A 14,414-nucleotide genomic window follows, 5' to 3' on the forward strand; every position below is an offset into this window, starting at 1 on the left:
CTCGATGGTGCAGCTGTAGAGCTTTGATGATCTGAGGACTAATGCCAAGTCTTTTCAGTCTCCTGAGGGGGAATAGGCTTTGTCGTGCCCTCTTCACGACTGTCTTGGTGTGTTTGGACCATGTTAGTTCGTTGGTGATGTGGACACCAAGGAACTTGAAGCTCTCAACCTGTTCCACTACAGCCCCATCGATGAGAATGGGGGCGTACTCAGTCCTCTTTTTTTCCCCCTGTAGTCCACAATCATCTCCTTTGTCTTGATCACGTTGAGGGAGAGGTTGTTATCCTGGCACCACAGAGCCAGGTCTCTGACCTCCTCCCTATAGGCTGTATCGTCGGTGATCAGGCCTACCACTGTTGTGTCGTCGGCAAACTTAATGATGGTGTTGGAGTCGTGCCTGGCCATGCAGTCATGGGTGAACAGGGAGTACAGGAGGGGACTCAGCGTGGCAGATGTGGATTACAATGACCGCCTCTGGCCAAACCTGCCTATAGAGGTCAGAGGTGAAACTGTTATCTTCCCTTTCACCTCCACCATATTGTGCTGTGCGCTCTCACCCTGAGGTTAAGACCTGCTGGATGCACTCAGTGCAGCCACTATCTGCTCCTGACCGTCACCACTGGAGACCCCGTGCAGGGCTGTGCAGTGAAACTCCTCTCCACCCCTCCCCTCTCCACCCTCATACAGTATCTTCCAGGATGATGAATCGCCTCACTAGTTTTGTCTAAATAATGAATGTTGGTGGGTTTTGTTTCAGTCCAGAATGTTGAGATCATCTTGCACCTTTACAGTCTCTGCTGGTGCCCCGGTATGGAACCTGCCTACTCAGGAAGTGAAAAATTACAAAAGGCTGAGTCATGTTTGGAGTAGGAGGAATCATTTGGAAAAATATTCTGGGAGTGTGCAGTTGGCAATGACTGAAGTCTCATGATTGATTATAAAACCCCAAATATGATGAACTGGCTTTCTGACACATTCCCTCCTGAATAGAGAAAGACGCATACAATCCCACCAGAGGAGGCTGGTGGGAGGAGCTATAGGAGGATGGGCTCATTGTAATGGCTGAAATGGAATCAATCACCCATTCCAGCCGTTACAATGAGACCGTCCTCTTATAGCTCCTCCCACCAGCCTCATCTGAATCTCACCCACTCTTCAGATTACCTGGGGAAACAGCACCTAGTGTATATATAAGAGTAAAGTTCTGATTGTTCTGAGTAGAAGGCACAGTGAACAGGATGTCCCGGATGACGTTTACTCATCGTTTTAATATCATGCATGTCTCTGGGCCACACTACCCTCCCTGGTGTTTGGTGGCTAGACATAACCCTCGGAGCTAGTCCACGGTGTACTATTGTTTGGGCAACGGCGTTTAGTCTGTATTTATAGTCAACATACATCATATCAAGTGTTTGTTTGTCTCACCATAATCCCACAATTTCTGTCTCCAGTGGGTGGGATTAAACAAACTCTGGAACAAAGCTCCCTCTATCCACACACAGTGTTCTCTCTCCCTCCTTCTCTCGCTCTTTCTAGGCAGCGCCGGCCGCACAGACTGTGCAGACAGGCGGCCATGGAATCACACAACCGTTTCCCTAGTACTCAAATTATATAATTGCAGCGGGGAGATAAGGAGATTATTCGGATTGTAAATCCTGCTTCCCACTCACATCACCCCACTCCCCCCCCCCCAAAAAAAATGTTGGTTTCAAATGAAGTGACCGGAGGTCAAGCTTCTTTATGTTAATTCATTTTCTTTATAAAAAAATGCCTATTGTTTATTTTGTCCATGTTGGACATCAGAGGACTAGTATCCTTGCATGTCCACTATGAGGTTGACGTTGAACAGGGATGCAGTTTAAACACAGTATATATAATTAATCTTCTCAGTATTTATCTAATCAAATAATGATATGCCAAAACCTGTGTACATCACTTCAAACGTCACCCTGGCTAAATGTGAGTGCCGGACGTCACCCTGGCTAAATGTGAGGGCCTGACGTCACCCTGGCTAAATGTGAGGGCCTGACGTCACCCTGGCTAAATGTGAGTGAACTCATTGCCCTCTACTGATGCTGATGAGTATGATGTATGGTCTCAAGACACTCTGCGGTCAGACACAGCACCCCTCTGTCTGAGCAGGACGTCACTTCCTATCATATAATCACACCTACAGGCTACACCTCCTAATGCACTGCATTAACGTTTCTGAATAAACACATGACTGATCTGTAAACCATGCGCACTGTTCATCTCAACACAGCTGTAAGAAGAGAGGGTTCCATTCACTATAGGGATCTGGGGGTTTTTCTTGGGAAATGAGAGTAATGTATTTCATTCAGTCGCATGCTGAAAAGCAAACATTAATGTTTAATGGCCATTTATATGACAATGGCATTATAAAAGGCAAGCCATCTGAATTGGATCAGAAATTGGTAATTTATGAACAGGGTGCAGCACATTCCAAACAGAGAATGTAAAATCTGATCCAAAAACACAGAACTAATGCAGCATTCTGTCTGTAAAATAATACATTGACGAGTTGGGTGCCAAGAATATATAAATTAATCTTCTCAGTATTTATCTAATCGTGACCTATTCCAAATAATGATATGCCAAAACCTGTGTACAAGGCTTCAAATAGAAAACTGTGCTAAATGTGAGTACTCGACGCCACACTGGCTAAATGTGAGTGCTGGATGTCACACTGGCTAAATATGAGTGCTGGATGTCACACTGGCTAAATGTGAGTGCTCGACGTCACACTGTGAGTGCTGAATGTATATAACACATTTTTGGAAGATTACAATCACTTAGTCTCAGCAATATTAATATTTTCACCTTTTAAAATGGATATGTATATTACAGGTGCTTTCTGTGAGTCCCTGTCTTGGAATGTTTGTGTGATTTCTTTAGTAATATGTGTTGTCAAAGTAACTAACCAGTTTAGACACTTTTTATGCGTTTGGAGCAAAACTGCAGGGTTGACTGGTTTACTATAGTAATCTAATTTTGTATGTTTTCAGCCTGTGTGGGATTATCCCTGGCCTCAGCAGTGTCCTTCTGCCTCGAATGAATCCATTTGTCTTAATCAACGTGGCCGGAGCTCTCGCTCTCAGCATCACCTACATGCTCATCGAGATCAAGTAAGTCCTCCCCTCCGACACGGTGTAATGGCATTAGTTGGTGGATTCGGGGAAGTTATAAATCGAGACTGGGGATGAGGAAGAATGTGTACTCTGAATGTGTTCTCACAAAGCCCTTGTCTGCCTGCTGTGTGTGGGACATCCTTCTGTTACTTATCAACCTCAATGATAACTCCTGACATGCAGTGCCTTCAGAAAGTATTCACAACTCCTGACTTTTTCCACATTTGTTTGTGTTACAGCCTCAATTTAAAATTGATGAAATTGATATTTTGTGTCTGTTCCATATACAATACCCCATAATGCCAAATGTTTACAAATTAATTAAAGGAATAACTGAAATTAGTCTAACTATTCCAACCCCTTTTTAGGCCAACCCTAAATAAGTTCAGGAGTAAAAATGTGCTTAACAAGTCACATAAGTTGCATGGACTCACTGTGTGCAATAAGTGTTTAACATGATTTTTTAATTACTACCTCATCTCTGTACCCCACACATTGTGAGGTCCCTCAGTCAATCAGTGAATTTCAAACACCGATTCAACCACAAAGACCAGGGAGGTTTTCCAATGCCTCGTAAAGAAAACCACCTATTGGTAGATACAAATACATTTTTAAAAGCAGACATTGAATATCCCTTTGAGCATGTTGAAGTTATTAATTACAGTTTGGATGATGTATCAATACACCTAGTAACTACAAAGATACAGGCATCCTTCCTAACTCAGTTGCCGGAGAGGGACAACACGCAAGGATTTCACCATGAGGCCAATGGTGACTTTAAAACAGTTGTAGAGTTTAATGGCTGTGATGGGAGAAAACAGAGGATGGATCAACATTGTAGTTACTCCATAATACCAACATAAATCACAGAGTGAAAAGGAAGCCTGTATAGAATACAAATATTCCAAAACATGCATCCTGTTTGCAACAAGGCAGTAAAGTAAAACTGCAAAAAATGTGGCAAAGATATTAACTTTGTCCTGAATACAAAGCATTATTTTTAGGGTAAATTCAACACAACACATCACTGAGTACCACTCTTCATATTTTCAATCATGATGGTGGCTGCATCATGTTATGGATATGCTTGTCTTCGGCAAGAACAAGGGATTTTTTAGGATAAAAAGAAACAGAATAGAGTAAGCACACGCGAAAACCTGGTTGTCTGCTTTCTAACAGACACTGGCAGACACATTCACCTTTCAGCAGGACAATAGCCTAAAACAAGGTAAAACACTGGAGTTGCTTACCAAGACAACATTGAACGTTTCCGATTGGCCTAGTTACAGTTTTGACTTAAATCTGCTTGAAAATATGGCAAGACCTGAAAATGGCTGTCTACCAATGATCAACAACCAATTTGACAGTTTGAAGAATTTTAAAAGAATGTGCAAATATTGTAAAATCCAAGTGTGCAAAGCTCTAAGACTTACCAAGAAAGACTCACAGCTGTAATCGCTGCCAAAGGTGATTCTAACATGTATTGACTCAGTGTCACGATCGTTGAGAGACGGGTCAGACCAAGGTGCAGCGTGATATGCGTACATATTTGTTAAGACGACTAAACACTTCACAAAACGTGACGTCCTATGGGCTATACACACAACAAGCCTAACAGGAACATAAACAAGATCCCACAACTAAGGTAGGCAACCAGGCTACTAAAGTATGATCCTCAATCAGAGACAACGAGCGACAGCTGCCTCTGATTGGGAATCACACCCGGCCAAACATAGAAATATCAACATAGATCTACAACATAAAAATACAATAACATAGATCTCAACAGAAACTCACACCCTGACCCAACCAACAAGAGTTCTCTAGATCAGGGCGTGACACTCAGAGGTGTGAATACTTATGTAAATGAGTTATTTCTGTATTTCATTTTCAATACATTTGCTAAAATGTCTATAAACATGTTTTCACTTTGTCATTATAGGGGTATTGTGTGTAGATGGGTAAGGGGAAAAAAATCAATTGAATCCATTTTGAATTCAGGCTGTAACAACAAAATGAGGAATAAGTCAAGGAGTAGGAATACTTCCTGAAGGCACTGTACATAGTGTATATGCTCCTAACTTTATAACTTACCAATATGATATATTATGAAGTACCTGATGCTCTTTCTCTCTGACTACAGTAATTACAATGCTGTGGACACAGCCTCGGCGGTGGCCATCGGCCTCATGATTTTTGGCACCATGTATCCTATGAGCGTGTACAGCGGGAAGGTGCTCCTTCAGGTAGGCTATCCAAACATGTCCACAGTCTAAACTGAATTGGATCGTTGAATTCTCTGTAGGACATGACGTGGATCAGACAACTGTACTGTAACTCAACTCAACACTTATCTCTTGGAATGATTGTGAGTTATGTTCGGTCCGGATTCTGTTTGGCTTGCACTGTTTGTTGTAAGAGAGTATGTTATTTGATGGAACTTAACTCATTTACTGATTGGACTGTGTGCTGTGTTTTGAATTGAGTTGACTCCCATCTGTTTGCCTTGTGCTCTCTCTTTAGACCACTCCATCCCATGTCATCGGTCAGCTTGACAAATTGCTCAGAGAGGTAAGACTAAGAACACTCAGATTTGGGTTGAATAACATCTGCTTTCATTTACAGATGTTTGTGTGGGAATACAGGATATTACATACAGGATAAACTGTCATTTTAATCTCAAGGATGGTCAGTCCTTGCATGTATTGCTCTGTCTACAAATGTGAGTGGTTACACTTCTCCAGTGCCATCCCTCAGGTCTTTTCCAAAAGAAGTGGGGGTGTGGGGGCGGTGAATGCTTTGTTGTTTTTCCAATCCAAGATTGCCGCTTAGAAACAGAACGGGAGGTCAAATGAGGACAACCCTAGTGAAGTAAAGGGAGGAGATAATCCTAATTATAACAATATAACAAGGGTAATGTAATGTGGATATAGCGCTACAGTTAGACATGAAATCCATCATGTTAATAATAAGGCATGTGAGGCGGAATACAAACTATTTACATAATACAGGGATATTTACACAGTGATCAAACCGTTTACAGCAAACATGTTAATTCCTCGTTAAAGGGGCAATCTGCAGTTGCTTCATCCATTTTTTTCCACTTATAAATGAATGATATATGTACCCATTAATTCTTGAAGAATATAACTTATAAATGCCTCATGAGCTTAGTTCAACTGCCGTACCCCATCAGAACCCAACATATAAGTTGGGCCTCAAAACATGGTTAAAACTATAACTTTGATATCATGGATGGTCAGTCCTTGCATCTATAGCTCTGTCTATGAATTTGAAAGTGGTTACATTTTTCCAGCCCCATCCCTCATCTTTTTAACGAAACAGTGGCGGGGACAACACTTTATTATTGTTTCAACTGCCCTTTTTAAGGCCCTGCTCAACGGAATTACTTTTAAAAATCTATTTTGCCCCCCGCCATTTTTGATCGCCCAACTCTTAGATGTGTGAAGCTATGGTGGTGGAAGGCAAAGTGCGTAGCGAATGGGGACTTCTCATCTTTGCTCCTAATGGCACTCAGTGATGCGTTTGCGGAGGGTTGTCCTCATTGACCTCTTTTCTATTACTATAGGTCAAGCCCATCCTATTGGTTGCACTGCCTAAAGAAGACGGCAAAACGTTTTGCATGTTACCACATGCATTGTAGCCAATTTTGGTCTCTGTGTTTTATATTTTATATTTGTTAAGTGTTTTTCACAGTGTGCAACAACTTCCAATGATTCCCAACTGCCTTTGGGATCCTATCCTGATTGGGATCCTATCCATGTTATAAATAGATCTAGTTATCATTTTTCCAGACCATGCTAGTTGACTGGTCCCTACAACCCTTGATAGGAAGATGTCAGTCTCAGCCCTCATGGCCTCTATCCTGCTGTACTTGCTCTCCCATCAGGTCTCCACTCTGGAGGGGGTCCTGGAGGTCCGTAACGAGCACTTCTGGACGGTTGGCTTTGGATCTCTGGTACGTCATCATGGTTTTGTCACTGTTGTCCTCATTGTACCCAGCAGACTCCCAGTGCTATGCACCACGCTCTGTTAACTCTGCCGGCTCCCTGCACCAGATGCCAAGAACACAAAGAGAACGCCACTCACCCTCATCATTTAGTTTAGTGGCCCCCTTGTTGTTTACGAACAATTGGCAAGGATTTGCTCACTCAAATTAAAAGGGGACAAGTTTCTCATGCGTTGCAATTTCTCTATTGATTTAATTAAGACTTGTTTTTGACTGACAGGAATGCATTTCATTCCAACAACCGACATCCCTCGCTTATTTCTAAATTATAGGGTTAGGGTGGTATGATAATGTACTAGATTGCCTTGCACGAGTGTAGTCCCATGTATTCCTTTGTGTCCAAGAAGCATGCTGTGAATATCAAAGGTCAGATGCCAGTTTAAACAGTCCTGTGTCGGTGAGGGGAAATCTCTGAGCACCGAGCTTCTCGTCTCCTGCCTCTAGGAAGCCATGTTATTTGATTTCAATTGTGAAGACTGAGTAGGCACACAAAAATACATTAGTCTATGGAGTCATTCTGGTTTCATCGAAACGCCTGAGATGTTAATTATTCAGACTGTGGCTCTAAAAAATTTGCTTCACTTCAGAATGAATTAGGGAATTAAATACAGATTCTGTCTGGTCTGCTGCTATGTTAAATCTCATTCAATGAAATAACACATATTTGCACTCTGCGTAAAAGCAGCGTAATATAATGATAACATTATGCAATAACAGCATCACTACTGACATATCGATAAATAGGCCAGCTTCTTGGCTGTGCTCCTAATTGCTGTGTGGACTAAGTTTATCCAGTGGTGTTGCTGCTGTGCCCAGTTGTCACACAGTTCTGAGTTGTTGCCACACTGTTCTCTCCAGACTGTATGCCCTAGGGTACTGCCAGTAGAGTGAGAGAGAACTAGAGGGAACTAGAGGGAGGGAGGGAGAGAGAGGGAGGGAACTAGAGGGAGAGAGAGGGAGGGAACTAGAGGGAGAGAGAGGGAGGGAACTAGAGGGAGAGAGAGGGAGATGGAGGGAACTAGAGGGAGGGAACCAGGGGGAGAGAGAGGGAGGGAACCAGAGGGAGAGAGGGGGAGGGAACCAGAGGGAGAGAGGGGGAGGGAACCAGAGGGAGAGAGAGGGAGGGAACTAGAGGGAGAGAGAGGGAGGGAACTAGAGGGAGAGAGAGGGAGGGAACTAGAGGGAGAGAGAGAGGGAGGGAACTAGAGGGAGAGGGAGGGAACTAGAGGGAGAGAGAGGGAGGGAGGGAACTAGAGGGAGAGAGAGGGAGGGAGGGAGGGAACTAGAGGGAGGGAGGGAACTAGAGGGAGGGAGGGAACTAGAGGGAGAGAGAGAGAGGGAGGGAACTAGAGAGAGGGAGGGAGGGAACTAGAAGGAGGGAGAGAGAGAGAGGGAGGGAGGGAACTAGAGGGAGGGAGAGAGAGAGGGAGGGAACTAGAGGGAGGGAGAGAGGGAGGGAACTAGAGGGAGGGATAGAGAGAGAGAGGGAGGGAGAGAGAGAGAGAGGGAGGGAGAGAGAGGGAGGGAACTAGAGGGAGGGAGAGAGGGAGGGAACTAGAGGGAGGGAACTAGAGGGAGGGAACTAGAGGGAGAGGGAGGGAGGGAACTAGAGGGAGAGGGAGGGAGGGAGGGAACTAGAGGGAGAGGGAGGGAGGGAGGGAGGGAACTAGAGGGAGAGGGAGGGAGGGAACTAGAGGGAGAGGGAGGGAACTAGAGGGAGGGAGGGAACTAGAGGGAGAGGGAGGGAGGGAACTAGAGGGAGAGGGAGGGAGATGGAGGGAACTAGAGGGAGAGAGAGGGAGGGAACTAGAGGGAGGGAACTGGAGGGAGAGAGGGGGAGGGAACTAGAGGGAGAGAGAGGGAGGGAACTAGATGGAGGGAACTAGATGGAGGGAACTAGAGGGAGGGAACGAGAGGGAGGGAGAGAGAGGGAGGGAACTGGAGGGAGGGAGAGAGAGGGAGGGAGGGAGGGAACTGGAGGGAGGGAGAGAGAGGGAGGGAGGGAGGGGAGAGAGGGAGGGAGAGAGAGAGAGGGAGGGAGAGAGAGCGAGAGGGAACTAGATGGAGGGAACTAGAGGGAGGGAGGGAACTAGAGGGAGGGAGGGAGGGAACTAGAGGGAGGGAGGGAGGGAACTAGAGGGAGAGAGAGGGAGGGGGGGAACTAGAGGGAGAGCGAGAGGGAGGGAGGGAACTAGAGGGAGAGAGAGGGAGGGGGGGAACTAGAGGGAGAGCGCGAGAGGGAGGGAACTAGAGAGAGAGGGAGGGAACTGGAGGGAGGGAGGGAACTGGAGGGAGGGAGAGGGAGGGAACTAGAGGGAGAGAGAGGGAGGGAACTAGAGGGAGAGAGAGGGAGGGGGGGAACTAGAGGGAGAGAGAGGGAGGGGGGGAACTAGAGGGAGAGAGAGGGAACTAGAGGGAGAGCGAGAGGGAGGGAGGGAACTAGAGGGAGAGCGCGAGAGGGAGGGAACTAGAGGGAGAGCGGGAACTAGAGAGAGAGGGAGGGAACTGGAGGGAGGGAGGGAACTGGAGGGAGGGAGGGAACTGGAGGGAGGGAGGGACCTGGAGGGAGGGAGGGAGGGAGAGCGAGGTATGGAACTAGAGGGAGGGGGGGACTAGAGGGAGGGGGAGGGAGGGAGTGAAGAACTAGAGGGAGGGGGGGAGAGAACTAGAGGGAGGGGGGGTAGAGAACTAGAGGGAGGGGGGGGAGAACTAGAAGGAGGAGAGTGAGAACTAGAAGGAGGAGAGTGAGAACTAGAGGGAGGGGGGGAGAGAACTAGAAGGAGGAGAGTGAGAACTAGAAGGAGGAGAGTGAGAACTAGAGGGAGGGGGGAGAGAACTAGAGGGAGGGGGGTAGAGAACTAGAGGGAGGGGGGAGAGAACTAGAGGGAGGGGGGGAGAGAACTAGAGGGAGGTGGGGGAGAGAACTAGAGGGAGGGGGGGAGAGAACTAGAGGGAGGGGGGGAGAGAACTAGAGGGAGGGGGGGAGAGAACTAGAGGGAGGGGGGAGAGAACTAGAGGGAGGGAGTGGCGGAGAGAACTAGAGGGAGGGAGTGGCGGAGAGAACTAGAGGGAGGGAGGGAGTGGCGGAGAGAACTAGAGGGAGGGAGGGAGGGGGAGAGAACTAGAGGGAGGGAAGGAGAACTAGAGGGAGGGAGGGAGGGAGAGAACTAGAGGTAGGGAGGGGGGAGAGAACTAGAGGAGGGGAGAGAACTAGAGGGGGGAGAGAACTAGAGGGAGGGAGGGAGGGAGGGGGGAGAGAACTAGAGGGGAGGGAGGGAGGGGGAGAACTAGAGGGAGGGAGGGAGGGGAGAGAACCAGAGGGAGGGGGGGAGAACTGGAGGGAGGGGGGAGAACTAGAGGGAGGGAGGGGGGGAGAGAACTAGAGGGAGGGAGGGGGGAGAGAACTAGAGGGGGGGAGAGAACTAGAGGGAGGGAGAGAACTAGAGGGAGGGGGGAGAACTAGAGGGAGGGAGGAGGGGGGGGAGAACTGGAGGGGGGAGAGAACTAGAGGGAGGGAGGGAGAGAACTAGAGGGAGGGAGGGGGGGAGAGAACTAGAGGGAGGGGGGGAGAACTAGAGGGAGGGAGGGGGAGAACTGGAAAAGGGGAGAGAACTAGAGGGAGGGAGGGAGGGAGGGAGGGAGAGAACTAGAGGTAGGGAGGGAGGGAGAGAACTAGAGGGAGGGAGGGAGAGAACTAGAGGTAGGGAGGGAGGGAGAGAACTAGAGGTAGGGAGGGAGGGAGAGAACTAGAGGGAGGGAGGTAGGGAGGGAGAGAACTAGAGGGAGGGAGGGAGAGAACTAGAGGGAGGTAGGGAGGGAGAGAACTAGAGGTAGGGAGGGAGGGAGGTAGGGAGGGAGAGAACTAGAGGGAGGGAGGTAGGGAGGGAGAGAACTAAAAGGAAGGGAGGTAGGGAGGGAGAGAACTAGAGGGAGGGAGGGAGGGAGAGAACTGGAGGTAGGGAGGGAGAGAACTAGAGGGAGGGAGAGAACTAGAGGGAGGGAGGTAGGGAGGGAGGGAGAGAACTAGAGGTAGGGAGGGAGGTAGGTAGGGAGGGAGAGAACTAGAGGGAGGGAGGGAGGGAGAGAACTGGAGGTAGGGAGGGAGAGAACTAGGAGGGAGGGAGGTAGGGAGGGAGGGAGAGAACTAGAGGTAGGGAGGGAGGTAGGTAGGGAGGGAGAGAACTAGAGGGAGGGAGAGAACTAGAGGGAGGGAGGGAGGGAGGGAGGGAGGGAGGGAGGGAGGGAGGGAGAGAACTAGATGGGGGGGAGAGAACTAGAGGGAGGGAGGGAGGGAGAGAACTAGATGGGGGGGAGAGAACTAGAGGGAGGGAGGGAGAGAGCTAGAGGGAGGGAGGGAGATAACTAGAGGGAGGGAGGGGGAGAGAACTAGAGGGAGGGAGGGAGGATGTAGAGTAAATAAAGACTGTCTCTTTAACTCCTCCTCCACCTGCTTTGTGTCCAGGCTGGATCCGTCCACGTCCGAATACGCCGGGATGCCAACGAGCAGATGGTGCTGGCCCATGTGACCAACCGCCTCTTTCCCCTCGTGTCCACGCTGACGGTTCAGATTTTCAAGGATGACTGGATCCGGCCTTCCCTCGTGGCCGAGGCGCTCCCAGCCGGCACACTCAGACCTTCTGACTACGGGGGCCTGTCCAGCTTCGTCCCCCCTCCCCACAAACCCTTGGAGGACATGGATCGGCTCACCTCCACCCCATCCAAACCCAGCAGCCCACCGCCAGAGTTCTCCTTCAACACCCCGGGGATGCATGTCCACCCCATGGTGCTACCCAGCACCCAGCCTCACAGGCCTTACGTCATGGGCCTCAACTACGGAGCCTCCCCTTACACCAGCATGCTCAACCAGGACCTAGCCCGGCCGGGAAGTGGGTTGGGGATGAACCTGGGAATGGGTGCAGGGATGCCTTCGTCACAACAAGGTTTCAGAACTGCCTTGGGTGCAGCGCCACAGCGATTTGGAAGCATCCCTCTCCCATCACAGTACAGACCCTGATGTTTAGAACGTGAGGTATAGAAGTGGGATATTAGAGAGAGAATATATTATGGTATTTATTTTGATGGAACCAGGACATCCATTCTGACCTTTGGTTGATTTTCTATCTTTGTATATTTTTTGTATTATTCTTCAAAAAGCAAATGAGTTGGAAATTAACTGTAGGCCTGTGTTCTTTCTGTATATGATATGCCGGTTTAAATTAATTTTTCTTCTGTTTGAGAATCGTGGAGGAGCTCTATTGCTTTTGTACCATAAATGTGTGCGTTAAACCATGAATTCACTTTTGTGCTCTTAGGACTTGAATGTTTGATTCAATAACTATTATTCCCTTGGTCGATGGCCATCAAAAGATGGGAGTGATATTTTTAGGGAGAAAACAAAGTGACCTAATGCAGGGACAAGACACAATGGGGCAATACATAGACTGATATTTTCCCCCATTAACTGTATTAGAAGCATCACTTTGATACACTAAAATGATTCCTGATACCAACCTCAATGCTATGTATTACACCTGTTACTATTTTATGGAAAACAAATACTTATTATTTTAATTTCAGTATAGTCTACAATAAATTAAATGCAAACTCTCATGTAGAATCACTGTAATTGCCCTATTGTTTGTCATATACTTGAACTTTCCGGGTCTATGTCCATTGAAAGTCTCACCAATGAGTTTGGCGACTCAGCATGGGACGTGAATTGTCAGCTATCTGCATTTGAATTTGTCCTTAAAAAAATTATGAAGGCCGACTTCAATGTTCCAACATAATATCCCAACCGAAGCTTTAAGACGTTGATTAAAAAAAGACCCGCCCTGTTGAGAGCGAATGGTGAAGAAGCCCATACATAAAATTGAAGCCTATATGAGAAACATCTGGCATGTAATAAAAATGTTCCTCTTGTATTTTTTTTTCTTTTTGTTTTAATTTCATGTTTACAGTCTTTCATACAACTTGTGTTAGGCTAATTTTGACATTTTCATTATTGCGTTTGGCTAAATAAAAGTATCCTTGTGAAGCCACCTGATCCTGCCAGCTTGCTGCACGGATCAGTCTGGTATTTACGAAAAATAAAATTTCGCCATGTAGGGAAATATGATATTCAGTCAAACCTTTCTTTATTAAAAAAAGACCCGCGATGTTGAGAGCGAATGGTGAAGAAGCCCATACATAAATTGAAGCCTATAGGAGATAAACATCTGACATGTAATAAAAACATTCCTCTTGTATTTGTTTTTTAATTGTTTTAATTTAATGTTTACGAAAAAATAAAAGAAAAAGAGGCCTATACAATGCCATGTAGGGAAATGTGATATTCAGTCTAAAACTGGAACGCGTTCCCTATGTACCTATTAATATGTGACTAATATCAGTTAGTCCAAATTATAGGCTCATGGATGGACAACATCAGAATGTCCTTTTGGCGTGCGTTTTCTCATGTTTAAACGTGCACTCTTTAGAGCTTGGTGGCCTTTGCTTGGCGTGCAACCATGGACAGGCTGGGGCCAGCACATCCCCTATAGCGGTCAAACAGGGAAATGGTTCCAATTGTTTTTCCACTATTCATTTTTGCCATAGGGAATTTTAGAATCACTTAAAATAAAGGTCTGTGTTTCGTGTAGGCTTACCCTTTCGTGACATTTTGATAACCGTGTAAATCTCTCTCGGACAAGGTGACTTATCAATATATACGGCTCTATTTACTCTCAAATGCTAATTAGCATCAAAGTAGACATCATGCAAAACTACAAATCCCTGCAAGCTCCTGCACATAATCTCTAGCTGACACCTTTGCTAACAGGTATTGTGTCAATTTAAAACTTGCACAAGACAGTTCACAGAATTGTCCATTTAAAGAAATGTAGCCAATTTATTCATTACTACATTAACATTAGTTAATCCAGAGATTCTTACCTTTGCCTCGATTCGGCAGTCTCGTCCAGATCATCGTTTCATTTGTAGTTCTTTATGATAGCCACATTAGCAGCTAATTAGCATTACATTTTGGGGGGTGTAAATACAGGCGAATATATTGATAAAACTCACCTTGTCCTAGAGAAATGTACACGTTTATCAAAACGTCACACCAGGTTAAGCTTATATGAAACACAGTCCTTAAGTGTTTCTGAAATCCCTTATGGGAAAAATGAAAGGAACCAATTCCTTGTTTGACCGCTAGGTGTTATGGGTATGATGACTCATATTGTGGTACTCTA

General features: G+C 46.6%; 1 protein-coding gene across 4 annotated transcripts in view; it reads left to right on the forward strand.

The window, feature by feature from the left end:
• Window positions 1–13,427, forward strand: part of LOC121553189 (zinc transporter 6-like) — a 70,186-nt gene extending 56,759 nt beyond the window's left edge. For all 4 annotated transcript variants that reach the window (XM_041866176.2, XM_041866178.2, XM_041866179.2 and 1 more), the window contains 5 exons: window positions 3,027–3,146; window positions 5,293–5,395; window positions 5,673–5,720; window positions 7,060–7,128; window positions 11,642–13,427. In XM_041866176.2, coding sequence (XP_041722110.2) covers window positions 3,027–3,146; window positions 5,293–5,395; window positions 5,673–5,720; window positions 7,060–7,128; window positions 11,642–12,193 — 892 coding nt within the window. In that variant the 3' untranslated portion in view covers window positions 12,194–13,427. The remainder of the gene's footprint in view (window positions 1–3,026; window positions 3,147–5,292; window positions 5,396–5,672; window positions 5,721–7,059; window positions 7,129–11,641) is intronic.
• Window positions 13,428–14,414: the final 987 nt, after the last annotated feature.

This window comes from Coregonus clupeaformis, chromosome 37, assembly GCF_020615455.1.
Source record: "Coregonus clupeaformis isolate EN_2021a chromosome 37, ASM2061545v1, whole genome shotgun sequence".
NCBI lineage: Eukaryota > Metazoa > Chordata > Actinopteri > Salmoniformes > Salmonidae > Coregonus > Coregonus clupeaformis.